The 17,920-nt window shown below is 31.9% G+C and overlaps 1 protein-coding gene across 10 annotated transcripts in view; it reads right to left on the bottom strand.

Annotated features, from left to right (window-relative positions):
- Positions 1-17,920, bottom strand: part of LOC148601337 (pleckstrin homology domain-containing family G member 5-like) — a 117,940-nt gene that overhangs the window by 58,857 nt on the left and 41,163 nt on the right. For 7 of the 10 annotated variants that reach the window (XM_088555335.1, XM_088555336.1, XM_088555340.1 and 4 more), the window contains exons 3-8: positions 11,313-11,460; positions 10,330-10,477; positions 9,186-9,270; positions 8,364-8,552; positions 6,592-6,683; positions 6,196-6,332 (exon numbers count right to left, since the gene is read on the bottom strand). In XM_088555335.1, the coding sequence (XP_088411461.1) occupies positions 6,196-6,332; positions 6,592-6,683; positions 8,364-8,552; positions 9,186-9,270; positions 10,330-10,477; positions 11,313-11,460 (799 nt within the window). Of the gene's footprint in view, positions 1-6,195; positions 6,333-6,591; positions 6,684-8,363; positions 8,553-9,185; positions 9,271-10,329; positions 10,478-11,312; positions 11,461-13,626; positions 17,460-17,920 lie in introns of those variants that run through there. The other 3 variants (XM_088555331.1, XM_088555332.1, XM_088555333.1) reach the window with 3 other exon arrangements.

Raw genomic sequence — 17,920 nt, 5'->3', positions numbered from 1 at the left:
GCTATTTTAATTTTGGGATACAAAGAACTATATTAAAAAGTTTATGACCAAAATGCTATTTTAATTTTGGGATACAAAAAACTCAATTAAAAAGTTTATGACCAAAATGCTATTTCAATTTTGGGATACAAAAAACTATATTAAAAAGTTTATGACCAAAATGCTATTTCAATTTGGGATACAAAAAACTATATTAAAAAGTTTATGACCAAAATGCTATTTTAATTGTTGAGCTATAAAAAATAGTTTTAATAATTCAATTTCTTTTTATTTCCATAACAATTTTTTGCATTATTCTCTGGTTTTTATACAGTTTTCATGAAATTGAAAATTTTCATTTACAATCCATTAACTACTTTCGGGTATAGACTACCTTGAAACATTGCTGAATAAACAAATTTACAAAGGTCCCAAATAAAAAAAATTATGGGTAGTGGTCAAATAGCCCCAAAATAAGATCACTTAAAGATATCTATAATATTGAATAATTTTATCTATGGAATGATTTATTGTTATGGCATACTAGTCTAGCCTAATAAAACTGGACATGATGACCATGAAATCAAGTGGAAAGTTCAACCCTGAGGTCAAATAGTTTGAACTTCAATAAGTTAAAGCATTAAATTTAATGATCTACCATTACTGTGATAAGATGGCCTAAAATAGTGTCAATGTAAAGGGACCTTCCTGATAAAAGAATGATATTTCTTGAAATATAAGAATCGAATTCAAAATTTCTTTCAAATTTGATAAAATTTCAGTTCCTAAACCTGCAAGCTCTTTTTCTCTTTCTTTTCAGCCAGGTGCAAATGTTTCAATTCTGTTTTTAATGCACTGACAGTTAATTTGCAGTTTCAATATACATGTATTTGCAATTACATTTTGATGTATAAAATACATTTAAAAAAAACGAAACAAAAATCCATCATTTCACCTTTTAAAAGTATGTACACTGCGAAAGATTGACCAAATAAATAACAGCAAATAACATACTAACCAATGGCAAAGAGAAATCTGGGTATGATATCAATATGAACAATACTATCTTTCCTCATCCTTACAACAGAACCCAAATCATATGTAGGAAGATACATAATAAAACCACAGATTCTAAATCACAGTTGGGTGATAGTATCCTACTACAGTGCAGGTGTGTTGTCTGGGAAATGGTTCAATTCCTAGAATCTAATCACAAGTCATTGTCAATCCTTTCATGGTTAATAAACCAGTTGTAAAATATAGCGATAAGGGTGTGTATCCTGTTTGTACTTCTGTTAGGCAGCAGAGTATCATGGAATCATACTCTACATCCAAGTCTTCATCAAAACTGTCATTAATATTTCACAAGCACAAAAATATATTATCTTCTGAGATGGTAAACATAGATTATGAGGTTATAATTTTTTTTCCTTTTAAAAATAAATTCCTGGAAGTTGAAGGTGTACTTCTGCAATTTAAATCAAGTTTAAAGGTCAGTTTAACACAATGAACTGACTAACAACCAAAGCAATAACATCCTCAATAACAAATGCTACGATCCCAAATAAGACTTGACGAACAGCAACACAGACTGGGGTACAGTGGAGAATGATAAAGAAGAAACCCATCGAGAACATCCTGTAATGAGATTTGTCTGGTCATCGTAAAATATGTCACTGGATATTTCTGGTCATTACAAGAGGGGCACCAATGACCACTGGGAATCCCACGGATGTTTCTAGGTAATTTCACATAATTACTAATATAACAGGTCTAACATATGTCTTGCTGGGTTACTAAAAATCTCTTTTAAGACTAAATAGGAGTTAAATCCAAATAAATTTATATGAGAAATGATTTTTCTAACAAACAAGTATTTTTCAGAATACCTTTTATGAGTATTACATTACCTTTTTTTTTTTCCAAGAGATCATCAAATTTATAGACAATTTGAAATTCATTTTCAACAGAACTTCCAAAACCATTATTTTAAATGTCACTATTTAAAATTACATATATTTTTTTATTTCCTTTCTTTAAATCCTTAAATTCCCCCAATTGCACATCAATAATCTTGGGAAATAAATCATGAATAAAGTCGTAATATTTCCGCCAAAGAATGATGTATTGTTTGATATTCAGTTAATTAGTATGGACAAACTGACCTTCATAAAATAGTGTTTTAGTACCAGTGTGACATCACAAAAATATTGTTGGTTTGAGGCAATGTGTGGAATCAAGTCACAAAAGTTATATCTAGAACAGCAGAAAACAGGGAAACAGTTCAAGAAACAAAAATAATATGAAAAGAAACGTAAATTTTACATTTCAGAATTAATAAGTTAAAATTTTATTTTACTTAACTCTAGAGTTTTACATAAATTTATATAAGAACCAAAGTTCTAATTTTTATCAAAAACACTACTGGTCATAGAGTAGTTCTCGCCGGCAAGTAATTCTCGTCAACACATTTTTCTTCCCCTCCTATGAAACAATTTAAGATAAAATGTCTAACAGATTTCTAATATTTTGCTCTCAAAAATGACCTATCATATCAAGATTTTAACTGAGGAATACACGTTTGGTGAGTAAAATGATGAGAATAGTTTCTGTCTTGAAAATGGCGAGATCTACTCTCTGACCAGTATACATAGTAACTCAATACAATGTTAATCAGGTATTTATCTTGTTGCTCATGATCCTTCCTTTTTTTTTTTTATTTATTTCTATTAATATGTAATATCTTAAATTTGTTCACTGCTTAAGTAGCTGTCTTTGTAAGAATCATGCAAAATCTGAAAAATGTGATATACACCCCAAAAAAAAGGCTACATATTTTTATTTTTGTAATTAAGTTGTTTTATGGGTCTGTACTATGAAATGTGTAATTGTTCATTCAGATCTGTCTGCACTTAGGAGATAATCAACATTGAAAATCCAATAGATTCTATTGTATTTGAGTGTCATTTACAGAGTTATCTCCCTTAATTTTGAAATCTATAGTGCATTCTATATATTTTTTATCCCCTATGAATAAGGGTTCTATGAAAAACTGAATTTTAATTTCTGTTTACCATGGCAATTCAAACAAAATATCAAAAATAAAAATATGTAGGCTTTAAACCCATGAAACACATTTTGCATGATTCTTAGCTGGAATGCTACTTAAAAACCTAAAAGAATTTTTTTCTAAACATGAAACTTACAGTTACCATCTTTCAGCAAGAAATACAAGAAATGAAGCAATAGGACACTCACACTGTAATCCATGTGGATCTCTTGCTTAGGAGGTGTAAAAGGTACAGTAAAACCAATATAAACTGAATCATGAGAAGACCTGTCTACACCAGACAACTTATGAAGTCCTTATGTGTCAGTATGAATGTTTTTTTAATATACACCTGTCTAAACTGACCAAAGTCTACAGTCCCAAATAGGTTCAGTTTAAGAGAGATTTCAATGTAAAACCAAAAAGATGAAGTTGTCATTTCAGTAAACAAGAAGAAGATATGTAATGGAGACAAATGTTGCACACAGTAATCTCATGCCCAAACTACATAAAATCGTTTCCATGTTCTTAAGTTTAGCTACCAAACAATAATTAGACAGACATACCTACCTGTACATTTATATACACACAGCTTTAAAACACGGATGCCTAAAAGATACATATAAACGAATAAAAGGCAACACACTCTGGTACTTAACCATACTAAAACCTACCTTTTGGTTTATAGTAAGTAAACACAGGACTAACTAGATTCATCACCAGTACATTGCCAGATTTACTGAACATGATTGCCTACAGTTTTCCTTCAAGTCTGAATCAAAGCTTCAAGTTGTCAAAAAAAAAAAAAAAAAGGATTCAAACAATATCCTGGCGTTCTAGGATACAATATTTGTAAACCTAACTAAAGTCCATAGATGGATTCATGAATCTGGTCCAAAACGATGTGCTTACATTGCTGATGTTTTGAACTATACTCGACTTATTTCATCTTTATATATTATGCCAACACTTCATCATTGTTAAAATAACTAGTTAAATTGGCATAAAACTTGATAGTCTCAAAATTAGAATCTAAATAGAATCCCACAAGTTTCACATGTTTTTAGTTGTAGGAGTATGCTATATTTGTCCATGAATAATGTAAAAATAGTAACATACCAGCTTCAGACAACTTAGTCACATTTAATACCATGATAATTTTTGTCCCACTAAGCAAATAGACACCAGTTCTAACAGGCCGTTTTCTATATTAAACGTTTTTAGAAGTTAAAAATGAAGCTTTTTGCAGTAACTGTCAATTAATGATATGTAATCCCTTTATTTGTGACTACATCACCAATTTGAATCAAATTATTGGATATAAGGTAGAAATTCCATTATGATATAATGATGCAATTCACAAGCGTAGTACAAGTAAAATTCCTTTTTTTTCTAGCTTCTGTGAGTGTGAACAAAAACTTGATACATATTCAGCAATCAACTGCATTTGGATATTCATATTTTTTCTACTCTTGGATTATCAATCATGTTTTAAGTAAAACAGTCCTTTTTTCAGTAAAAATAAGTCAACAACTTCATTTAAAGTAACTCTGTCAAAAACCTCATTTTTCTAACATTCTATTGAAAAAATTCTGAGCAAAGCCAGTGAAGCAGAGATTAAATAAAGGTCTTTCAAATAGAGAAAGTATCCTTGAGTGATATTACATTGTCAGGTCAGGGGGTGGGAGTGGGGGGCTGACATGCATGTTTCTGATTTATCCCAATTGGCTTGATTCTTACAAACACTTAATTAATCTTTCCTATATATTTGGCATGATATTGTTGTATCTTAAAACCAAGTCATTCATACACTCCTTTCATGGTAATTATGACTGAGGAACCAGAATCTCACGAATCATGATTAGGTCAACTTGATTATGTACAAATCTGGCTAAAATAGTTGTGACAATTCCGCTTGACCGACTTCAATCAGGAACTTTTTCATTTAGAAATAATTGAAATCAAAGTCCTCATAACTGTAATCTATATGAATTTTACTAATGATCTAGGAATCACTAAGGAGTTTTATTTCAGTCAGACAGGAAATGAAAATTAGTTTTCCTGCATATTTATTGAAAGGACAAGACTGGAGTTGATGGGACAAGTACAGATTGGGGACTGGCTAACAGCTATAGAGTTATAAAAAAAGAAGCTCATGTAACCATGAGCATACCTTGCCATGTGACCACTATCAAATTCAGGACTCAAGTTCATGAGATGTTATAGAAAAAATGAACAATATAATTTTCTAAAGTGATTCAACATGTCAAATGATAATTATGATTGAACTTATAGGAACCTGGAAGGGTTTAGATAAATTAACAACCCAACCTTCAAAGCTGAGTAAACAGAATTTTTACATAAGGCTTGTAAATTGAAAACATTTTCAGGAACAAGGAACATTCCAAATATCTATATTGACCTTAACATGTGCTAATTCAACTCTTACCATGACTTTTATAAATATTTTGTCTTTATTTATCACCTTCAATCACAAATCAACACAAAGTTTATACAAAGATGAAATGTGATTCGAACTAACCACACGTGATTATTAGTAAAAATATCATTAGGATAACAGATCAAATCACCATGGAGACATATACAAAAGGGCTAATTATATACACAATGTTTTCTTCATTGAGGACATTTAAGGGTTAAAAGAGGATTAAGGTCCAGCTTGAGAGCTTGAGGCAACATTTTACATCATTTACTCATTTCTGAAGAACATTTTAAAAAATTGCGTAGCACATGCTCCGATAGATTCCTATTCCAAATGTCTATATTGACCTTAACATGTGCTAATTCAACTCTTACCATGACTTTTATAAATATTTTGTCTTTATTTATCACCTTCAATCACAAATTAACACAAAGTTTATACAAAGATGAAATGTGATTCGAACTAACCACACGTGATTATTAGTAAAAATATCATTAGGATAACAGATCAAATCATCATGGAGACATATACAAAAGGGCTAATTATATACACCATGTTTTCTTCATTGAGTACATTTAAGGGTTAATAGAGGATTAAGATCCATTTTAAAAAATTGTGTAGCACATGCTCTGATAGATTCCTAAAGGCCACCCTCTTCCACTGGGCCTCAAAATCTGCCTCAATAGAGGACTGTTCAAGAAAAGAGGTAATGTACTGATCTTACCTTTAATATTGAGGGTATTACCACCAAGGAGGAAGGATTCACATTCTAGAGGTAGAGGAGTATTGGATGCTTCCACGAAGATATTGATGCCATTTATATTTAGCCCTCGTCTTTCTAAACTTGTCTGTATTGCTGACCTGAAAAACATAAGGAAATATACTTCATACATTTTCAAACCAATGATATGTATATAAATATCAAATCCTTACAATCCAAGTAAAACCTATTTACAAATGAACACAACTAATCATTTTTTCAACAGTAGTAGGTCTTTCATTTCTATAAGCAAGGCATGTATTTTTAAGGATTTGTTTTATACATTTTAATCTTTCTGAGAAAACTGCTAAATAAGTTTGTCTACAAAATACACCACAGGAAACTGTAGCATTTGCATACCTCAAACTGACTCCTTTGACAGCTGCCACTATTTCGATGTCATTATCTCTATCAAGAAACCTTAATGTGAAACATTCATCACTAATAACACTCTGAAAGAAGAAACAAGACCAGTATAACAACACTTGCAGCTAGTTACTTTTGTAGTATGTACATTTGGAATAATCAAATAGTATAAGCAGCTATAGTATTTGTTTACACCTTCATACTATGGATAAAGGTACCATAGTCAATTCTTCATATCAGCATGTGTGCATTAAGACACACATCTTAACATAAATAAACAAAACTAGGCATTTTCTGATGAACACAGATATCCCCTGCATCGTAAATTTTCAATTTGAAATAAGGGCCATAACTCCTGAATAGTAAATGTGTGATACACAAGAATCACTTTTATCATCTGTTTTCATAGTCATATTATTGAACATGTGAAAGTTTAAAAAGATTATGGTCATAACATTGTGGTGAAGAAACTGAAGTTTTATAAAAAGATCAAGAGACAGATAAGATCACAGCATAATACAGATTCTCTGAGCAGAGTATAAAAATTTTGTCTGTAGAATTCATGTTCATGCTGTATACATGCAAAATTATGAAACAAGGGAGATAATCCAAAACACTTAAAGAAATTGATGGTTGAAAATCAAAAGGATGATTTTCCAACTATGTAGTAGAAAAAGAAAAAAAAATGATGAGCTAAACATGATGCTTTTTTCCCAGAAATTAAATTGCAAATTTCAAAATAACCTTTGATGATAATATATTGATATATACATATTAGTATTGATAAGACCATGACTAATTTGACAGCTAATCAGCTGATGAAAAATGTTAAGAAGCAAAGTAAAAAATGTGCAGAACCTGGTGATTATAGATAGTACCAAAGCTAAGTGAATTGTACATGCAGTGCTGGTGAAATAAAAAACAGAAACTTAACTGCAAAAGTTGACCTTAACTGACCAGATGTAAAAATTTATCATATCTTAACCACCAAAATAAACCAAAGTCAAAGCAATTAAGGACACATAAGCACACCAAGTGGATTTCTTCAACTTATAGCATTGTACAACATTTGTACTTCATGGCATCACAACAAAAGAATTTGAAATTTTTATTGTTTGATAAGATTATCTAAAATAAGACTAACCTAAAATTCATATTTTTTTGATAATATGTTGCTCAGATATTCTATTATCTTTAATTTTAACAAGACAGACAATAATTCTTGGAAGGATACAAACTTGATAAGATTTCATTTAAGCAGATATAATTATTTGTTTTCTTATAAATTCAAAAGTTTACATGGGTAAAATACACAAAATAACAATTGATTACAATATAAATATTTTATTAAAAAACTATACCATGTTAAATTTAAAAGAAGGAACATTTTTGGATGTACACACTAAATACAATGCTACAAGATGAATACTGTCCATACCAATAGTGATATTGTCATTGTTTGTACACTTATAAAGTCCCCTCATATTATGGATATATTTTAATAACACATGGCTGGTTTAATGAAAATGCTTATATTGGAAAATTATATAATCTCCAAAACAGGTACTTTATATTAATCATTATATGTCATCAAAAAAGCGATCTGCACAGTTTTTTACTTAATTGTGTTTCAAATTTAATTTTTTACAAATTTTCAAAAAAGGGATGCAATTCAATTTCAATTGTACAAACACAGAACAATATCACCATTGCAAGGCAACTACTACAAACTAAGGTAATCTGCTACAAACTGAGCAAAATGGCACCTTGGATTGTCTACGTAGAGCCCTTTGACTAAGAGAACCTGCGTCCAAATCTTCTGATTTGGGCCGCAAGATTTTTTTCCCGCCAGATTTTGAATATCTGCCATCAACATCAACAAGACCAGGGCTATGCTCACTGTCATCTGATTCATCTGACATTGTTTCATACTCATGTTTACCTGGCTGCTCACCCTAGATGTGCAGAGGATAAAAATGGTAAAGAAATGGGTTAAAAATGTGCTCCATGCAAAACAAGAAGTGCTTTAACTGGTGTAAAAAAGTTGAAATTGAGAAATTAAATGGTGAGTAAGATATCAAATCTGAAAACTTGACTTTATGTGATTTTGAAGACTTTGTCATCTTACATCAAATATAAAAGTAGGGCCGAAAAAGAGAAACTGTATGATGAAAATGTGATATGAAGCTTTATCTATATATATATATATCCACAGAATATAGTCAATAATGATATTATATACAATAAAGCAGAGGATAATAAATGATACATGAAATGGATTCAGTCACAATAAAATAAGGTTGAAAAGGGGGTACTTAACAGAATGAATTTTGAATTTTGGAAAAAAATAAACTGTTCCATAAATTATTTAATTACAATAGCGGGAAATTTAACTTGCTGGACCTCAAATGAAATATCAAGGTATTGCTATATTGAAAATAAAATCTACTAAAAAAATAATTTTTGAAATTACACCACAAGAACTATCCTTTTACCAAATCTACATGGATTATAAACCATTCCAAGGGCATGGGAGATGGAATTTATTAGGATGTTCTACTGGTGTCCTGTTTAGTGTCATCACTTACATCAGTGTGTCTCCTCTTTGATTTCAGAACTTTCTTCCTTTTAAGCTTTGCCTCCAGACTAGAGGGTGGAGCTGGTGTTTGAAATCTAAAAACAACTTGAAACTGAGTGAAAATCTTCATTTGTATAAAAGATGTATTGACATGAACTAGCTTTTGACAGATTTCTCCTCAAATGAGCTTTAAAGCTCAGTTGATTCATTTCAATTTAATGTAAATATACATTGTATAGATACTTAATATTATAACTACACCTTATATAAGAATCCTGGATTCTGATTGGCTGATAGCAAGTGTATTCTGTCATTTTTACAGATGAATAAAAAATATGCCTTTCAACCATTTAAGCTATGGTATTTGCTTGTTTTACTCTTGCTAACCCTATCCTGCCAAAATTCATTTGGAATTTCTTTTGTCTTTCATAATGTTATTACTCAAACAGTCAAAATGATCAAACAGTCACACAGCTACAGGCAGAACACAAAACTAAAAGATTTAAGAAACGCTAAAGAAGTCAGAGCATGAAAAAATCAGTCACTTTTTAATTTGATAGATGTAATTAAACAAGATATATAGCAGGGAGGGGTGTTTAAGAGAATACCAGTTGTAAGGATCAAGTTTCCCTTGGCTGTTTTTTTTTCCAGCCATGGTATATATCTGTTCAAAATACATTTGGGAATTTCATGATAAAATAACATAATATTGTTCAGGGTCTGACATTAAGGCTGTCCTATTGCCCAGGACAAGTAATATTAACATCTGGACAAGTAAAGGTAAAATATAACCTGCCTAAATTTTATGTACCTTTTCAACATGCATTAAGGACCACAAGGACAATCTAGTCTTCAATTTGGGCAAGTTTATTTTTCATCAATTTGCCTGAGAGGACAAGGAAAACAAAATGTTTACTTAAACAAGAGAGAATTTTGGCAGGACTTATCATCAGGATCATTTCATCAATGGAAAGTTTCATTCTATCTATTATAGTTTTCAAGATATTGGCTGAAAACTGCTAAAATCATAATTTTTTACCTTTAAAGGACAATAACTCTAACAAGGAGTCATCCGAAAACTTTGATCCCTATAAACTTTTGTAGGCCTTATCATAAATAAGAAAAATATAACATAGGTTTATGAAGTTTCCTACTTAAAAACTTCAGTTCTCTTAGCATATACTCCATCCACAGCATCACTGTCATGTCTGGTTTCTGCAGGTTTGTTATCTGTGTCACTACCACCCTCGGCATTCAGATCTGGGGCTGATTTACCTCGAGGAAGACTGCCATTAGATGCTCCTACATTCAAGAATAAGTGAATTAACTTTAAAACTTACATTTTGTAAATTGATTGGCTTAGCTGTCGAAAGTCCATCTTCAGAATAGATGACCAATTTGTCTACATAACTTTAATATATAGGGGTTTCTTTTATAGTATTTTGGCTCAGTTCTTTTTATTTATCTACCAGTAATTTATTTTTTAGTGGTGTTTGGGGAGAGGGTGTCTCTAAAACAAAGTTTAACAAGATTTTCTGTTGAATATCAATCAGAACCTTTGTGCATAGCAAAATTGAATTTTGTTGAAAACAAACCCTTTCAACACGGACTTAGGAGCATTGTGTCAGCATTACAAGGACTATTATATACTTATCTATCTAGGGACTTCATTGTAGAATGAAGTCTGTCAGATATCAGTTATATTGAGAAATGTAGACCACTTCAAATATACGAAATCAACAGCTTGGAGAAAACAAAAAAAAACAAAAAAAAACAAAAAAAAAAAAAAAACAATGTCAATACACTGTATTGAGGGTTTGGGTAAGAACAGGTCCTTACTTTATTCAAAGCCAAATGTTTGGGTTCTAGTTTATTCAGTTATGTTTAGACAAAGTATTTACACTTCAAGATTGGCTTTTAGCAGTTTTCTTTAGTATCTTCATGGGGTTTGATTTAAACACCAGCATGGTCTGTTCAAGGCAATTCATTTGGTCAGGTTTCTCTGCAGTTCACTTAAGTGTTTGGATTTGTTTTCATCTGGTTTCATTTTAATTAGGTTTTGGACAAGATGGGTCATACTTTACTTAAATTTTTTCCAATATCTTCAACATTAGAAACTAAAAATTAAAAAACCCACCTGAAATGGTTTTCTTTTTCTGGGCATAGTCTAAAACAAGATGGCTGCTGTTGCCTAATTCTGACCTGCCATGGATGGATTGGTCACAGTCACTACACAGCAGTAATGGTTTACCATTCAGCTCTGTACAATCAGGGTGGTGACAAACCTGTTTAATACAAGAACACAGTACTGTTAAAAAATGAACAATATTTCTAATGAACTGTTGTTTGTTTGTTTGTTTGTTGGGGTTTAACGTCCGAGCAGCAATATTTCAGCTATATTCAGACAATGTACATGAAATGGATGATAAAATGAACATGAAATGATAAAAAAAAGGATGGGTCACAAGGATAATGGGGTCTACAAATTTTGATTGCCACTAGAAAAAGGGGGGATGGGTAAGGTCGGGCAATTTAGCCTCCTGTGGCGGAGCGCAAAGGTTCCTACTCCTATCGAATACCACAGCAGGGTTCTTTAACGTGCGAGGAACGTGGCATTTTTCCCAACACGGTGCACCACTATGGTTTGCGGTCAGGTTTTCCGTATTATAGCCTGACAACCCCAGCATGTACCATGCCAGGGGTACCCCATTCCACCACCTGGGGCACACATCCCAGTTGCTCTGTGGGCAGAGCGCCTAGCCCCCGGCTAGGTTTCTGAGCACTATTTAGTCGCCTTTTACGACAAGCTTAGCGCTGCTGCAGGCCTATTCTTTTGACACCCGGACCTGCACGGGGTTAATGAACTGTTGATATAGACAAACAAAATAATAAATTTTCTTATTCTAAATGGACTTGATGAAAATTGGTCATCTTAAAAATGAGTTTTGTCCATTACAGAATGAAGCCCAAAACTAATACACACATTTGAACTAAAAAAAAAAAAAAAAAAAAAAAAAAAATACACACATTTGAACTAAAAAAAGAACTTCCAAGTCAAATCGTATGTAATCATCATAAACTCAAGTAATAAAAGCTTTCAAATACATCTAATGCTTTCTTCAAAGTTTCCCCATTAGAACCCCTTTTTTTGTTACTTGAGCCTATTGGGACCCCAACTGTCCAACAATTATTGACAAACATTACCATCCAAGTGAACAGTCATCAAAATCATTTATGTTGACAAAACCAATGCATCAGATTGCAAATACTGAATCTGTCAAAAATTAAATTACCACAGCTCATTCAATTAAGAAAAAAATACACTAAATAGATTATATTGATAGAAGGACTTACTCTATAACTGACTTTATCTAAAGAACACAGATATTTAAAAGTGTACAAATTCACTGAGTAAAATACAATTTAAAAAATTGTTAAAAAAAAGTCCTGAAGACAAGGCAATGAAACTACATGTATTTTTTTTTAATGAATTATTACTACTTTTCTATAGACCACTGTCACAACATCAAACAAGAAAGGCCCTTTTGATGTGGTTTGTTACCATTGCTGTAGCTTTCAATGGTTTCTTTTAAAAGAATATTCTCGGTGTTAAATCACCTTTATATCCTCTCATATATGTTTATATAGAAATATTATGACATCAGTTTGTATTTTAAATTTGTGCAAATGTGCTCCTCAATAAAAATATCTTCATATGAAATAGTCGCGACTGATATAAATATAAAGTTTATATCATTCCACAAGTATTTTAAAACTTGAAACTTAATACATGTATTGAAACTCAAGCTAAAATTCAAAATACAAATCCAAATAATTAAGTGTTATTCTCTATAAGAGCCAGGCAGTGAGGGAATCATGGAGGAACAAAATACAAGTCTTTTCATGAAATTTTCAAATTGTTATCTGAAATACAGAAATGGCATTTATTTCTATTTGTAGTGTCAGCATTGCAATTCCATCATCAACTGAGTAAGATACCCACTTTTCCCCTCCCATTCTGTTATAACTTTGAACTTGTTTTCTGCATCCTCTGACATGCCTAAGATGAACAAACTGTCAATGTGTCTTCAACAGACCATTAACTATGTGCTTACAGTCAAATTTGTGTTTTGTCTAAGTATGATTTATCATTTTTCAATTTTGCCTGATTCTTACATATAATAATAACCAAATAATATCAAAATCAAACAATAAAACCAAAATCAACGTATACAGATATAATATACTCGGTATACCAATGACCAACGAACCTCTGAATCCATACAACAGCTATTCAAACCATCACTTATATAGTATGATGATCACCTTTCATATTAGTGCCCCCCCACAATAAAAAAATTATAGTACACTAAACATATGAAAATTCATAGCAGGGAAATTTAAGAATAATTTAAGTTAACCATACTTTCCCAGTTCTATTCAAATCTTACCTTAATTTCAAAACTATTTCTCACTGGGCAATTAATTTTCTCATCCCCATCAGTTGTTTTATGGGGAATGTCAATTTCTTTTACAGTTATTTCCCATTCATGGAACTCTCCTTTGTCAGGAGTCCCTAAAACATCGCAACTAATGGATTTCTTCATTTGTGGGTCAATCATGAACCGAACCTTCTTCCCAGAATGTGAACCCTTTCCATCTTTTATGATAGGACTTAAGGGTCGTAATGAATTTGCGCTGTTACTTTTAGTCAGTTCTGGGTGACTGTTGTCACTTTGATTTACTAAAGATGTTGTGCTGAGACTTTTAACACAAAGACGTTTTTGTTTGAGATCAGGTTTTGAGACAGTCTGAAGTTCCTCTAATTCTTCAGTGCTTGAAAGTAATGATTCTTTCTCATTTTCCTCATTCATGAACACATTATCATCTCCACTGTTTCTCTTTTCAAAATCCAAAATCAAATCTTTAACTTTGAAGTTTTTGATAGAAAATGCTTCATTCCTTGGATGTCTAAGAAATGTACCTTTTTCCAATTCCTGTTCATAATGTTCTTCTACTTTGCATCTTTTACAAGATACAGACTGCTGATTGCCATTTATATCAATTTGGTCCTCTTCCTCTTCAAAAATGATATCATCCTTTACTCCTCTTTGAAATGAAGTGTCGTCTGCTAAAAGAATTTCATTACTATTTTCTTCTCTAAACTGAGAGTTATTTACCTCACTTTCATCGACTTCTTCATCTGTCTCCTCTTGTTCTATAATATTGTCAAGAGATGCTATCACATTATCTAGTTCAGTACTCTCCTTGTCACTGACATCAGTATCAGAAGAGAGAATTCCGCCTGATGAGTCGGTATTCCCAGTGTCTACCCCATTGATTTCCTCTGATGGTACCACCTGACATGGCGAGCCTGGAAAGCCACTATCAGGTGATGATACTGGACTTACCACATTTTTAGAATTCTCACTACTTGATGACCTAAATGGACTTTTTCTTCTCGGCCAAGAAAATCCATACTCTAGAATCGGCATGAAGAACGGCAATGGTGAAGTCGGTCGGCTATTTGACTTTTTTGACGTTTCCTGATCAGCATCATAGTCATATTTATCAACATCCTTTGGAGAAGCCACAGGTGAAGTCTTTTTCTTTTTTCTAGACTTCTCAGTTTTAAGTTCTGGTGCGGAAACCTGTCTGGCTAATATTTTGGCTTTTTGATTTTTTTTTCGAGGCATGTTGTTGTATCTTCCAGTGAACAAAACTCTATAGTTTTTTACTACACATGTGTTATGTCATAGATTAAAATTCCTTGTGTTGTTTTAATCCAGCTTAAAAAACACAAGGATTACAAAAAAGTTTATGTCCCCTTTTAGTAATCCACATCTGGTTAAGTTTACATTATATCCAGGTCAAATCCTGTTCAATTGAATGTTTTACTGCAAGCTCCCAATAAGCTGTTAATCAAGCTTTAGGAGTCAAATTACACATCCTAATTAGAGGGAGGTGACCAGTATTAAATATCAATGGATTTAAATCTTCCTTGGTCAAACTCCTAAAATGACCACTTACTCCCAAACAAAAGAATTCTGGAAATACAATACTGTCAACACAAATCTGTTGATGACTTGACTATTAAATGTCAACAAAGTTCCGCTATTCTTTGGAAAAGTGCTTCCACAACTGAGACTATTTAAATCCTTCGCTTTAAGTTTACAAAATTAAACTTGTCAAAACATCATCAATTTTCTGTCAAATATGTATTCAAACATCTTAAGTGTTGAGTCCAAAGCATGCCTGTTCAACTTCACATTAAAGATGTGAATTCAATGTAGAACTACTTACAAACCAGTTAAATGTCTCCTTATTGCAACAATAGTTCAGAACCATTTTTCATTGAATAGAAAAATTCAATTAACCTATATTATCAAAAAAACTGAAGTCAAAAAAAAAAAAGAAATTATGAATAATTTTCTTAGACTACCATTACCACCTACGCTGACAGTAACTCATTTAAAAATAGTAAGGACATTCACAAACATCCTCAAAGGATTAGGGTTTATAATAATATGGAGCTGGTCAGGTTTTTCCGTCAAATTTTTGTTTCACCTGTACAAATCATATGAATATTCTTGAAGCAAATGCTTTGGATGAATATGAAGTAATCCCACAGTATTTATCTTTATACTTGTTGTCCAGAAAGACCAATTCCTCCCAGGAATCTTTATGCTGAAAGTTAATGTCCTCCAAATAATGGCATCCTGAACTCTATAGTATTTGTAACATCAGAACTTCTTGAATTTAGATCCGTGTATAGTTAATTTATCATATATTCTAACTGGTTTGCCAACCTCAGAATACAAAAACTTAACTCCAATAACAATCTAAGAACTTACAGTGCAATAGTTGTCTGTCAGCTAATTACAACTGATTGATCAATTATACCAACCCAATATCAAATATTAATGGACCAGAAGGTTTTCAGAAAGTATGAAAAATCCATGTCTTTTGGTTCCAGTTAAAAGTTATCTGTGAGAGTGTAAATAGTCATGCATTACCAATATTCCTGTTAACAATGACAATGTCCTCTTCTACAGGTGAACAACAGGCTTTATTCATCATAGAGAATCACCAACAACTCGCCTTTGTTCATCATTGAGAATCATCAACAACAGGCTTTATTCATCATTGAGAATCATCAACAACTCGCCTGTGTTCAACTTCTACAGGTGAACAACAGGCTTTGTTCATCATTGAGAATCATCAACAACTCGTTTTTGTTCAACTTCGATTCATGCAAATGGAGTTGTCCTAGATCTCTTACTTCTAACTGTCAACAAATAGCTGAGTTAGTAATAGAAACTATGTTTTTTTTTTCTTCTATTGAGCTAGCAAGTGACACTCTCCTTCAACAAGAGAAAAGAATGATTTGGACGAGTTTATCTCCTTTTAATATTTCCTCATTGAGGTGTAATCTAGACTGTCAATTCAAACTTATACATAGGAAGATTTTTTCATAAAAGGTATGATAACCATTTTTACAAGAATGTCAACACTCCATGGTTGCTGTGAAAATGTAATGCAATCATGAAGGATCTTCTAATATTATCAGTTTGATATTTAACCTTTCAGAAACTACAGGTACATGTAAGTCATGGAGAGCAGACAGCAGAATGAAGGATTTCTTCCTTAAGATTAAACTTTTCTAGTACATATAAAAGTACTCTCATCAGACATCATTAAATCCGGCAGCTGACAGAAAAAATCTTTGTTCTGATTCACAATAATGTTATTAAGATGCTCTTTTATGTCTGACTACATCCTTCTTTCAAGCTTTATGATTGAATACAACCGATATTCCAACTGGACAAAATTCCTCAAATTTCAAAATAAACGCCTTCATACATCTTCGAGATCTCAAATTAAGTCACATATTATCCAGAGAGAAAAAACATTTTAAAAATCACCACTTTGTAAGTTGTCAATATATATCCCAATGTTCAAATTATAATTAAACGACACACAGATGTTCAAGACCTCACCAATAAATCTATAGAAAATACTACAAATCAATCTACCATCCCTTTCAAATTATTTAACATATCGAATATATATCCAACTGTAAAATTTTTGTCGATCACAGAAGCATAGCTATTCAATTTAGTGCTCATCTATCTTGTAATGATGATAAATTGAAGAAAATGTAACATAATTGTCCGATTCAACCGAAAACTGATGCACCTGTAATTTTAACGAAAATTTTACTAATCGTCCAAAGCTCGTTCAATTACATGGTTTACTTCTTTGAATGGGATAAATCTAAAGTGGTTCCACATGAGTAATAAAGGCTCAAAAGAGCTATTGAAAGTTGTATAATAGAGTAAAACCCTTCCGTTTCACACTGACTTAAAATGATTCAATCCCCAAAAAAGCAAACCTGTTTTCCACCTCATGGACATTAAAACCTGAAGCTTGTTTGTACTTAAAACTCTACCATCTATTTTCCATTGTTACAATACGTCTTAATCTATATTCCCCGCTGTTAAATACATTTTGTGTCCATTCATACAATTTTTTTAAATTGTTAATTAGTCCACAAAACACTTGTTTGTATTTATAATAGAAGATAAATATTTATACTAAACAATCTATGACTAACGGCAGCGCAGGAAGAGATTTCTGTGTGTTATGTTTGTATTTATGATATATTTTAAAGTAAATATTCTATCATGTAAATGACCTATTGAGATGGATCAATAAAACACACAATAAAGCGCTACACCCATA

Source organism: Perna viridis, chromosome 12 (assembly GCF_037379345.1).
Source record: "Perna viridis isolate PV_CMFRI_1.1 ecotype Kerala chromosome 12, ASM3737934v1, whole genome shotgun sequence".
In the NCBI taxonomy this organism is placed as follows: Eukaryota; Metazoa; Mollusca; class Bivalvia; order Mytilida; family Mytilidae; genus Perna; species Perna viridis.
Note: the sequence above shows the minus strand (reverse complement) of the source record. Positions and strands in the feature narration are given on the sequence as shown.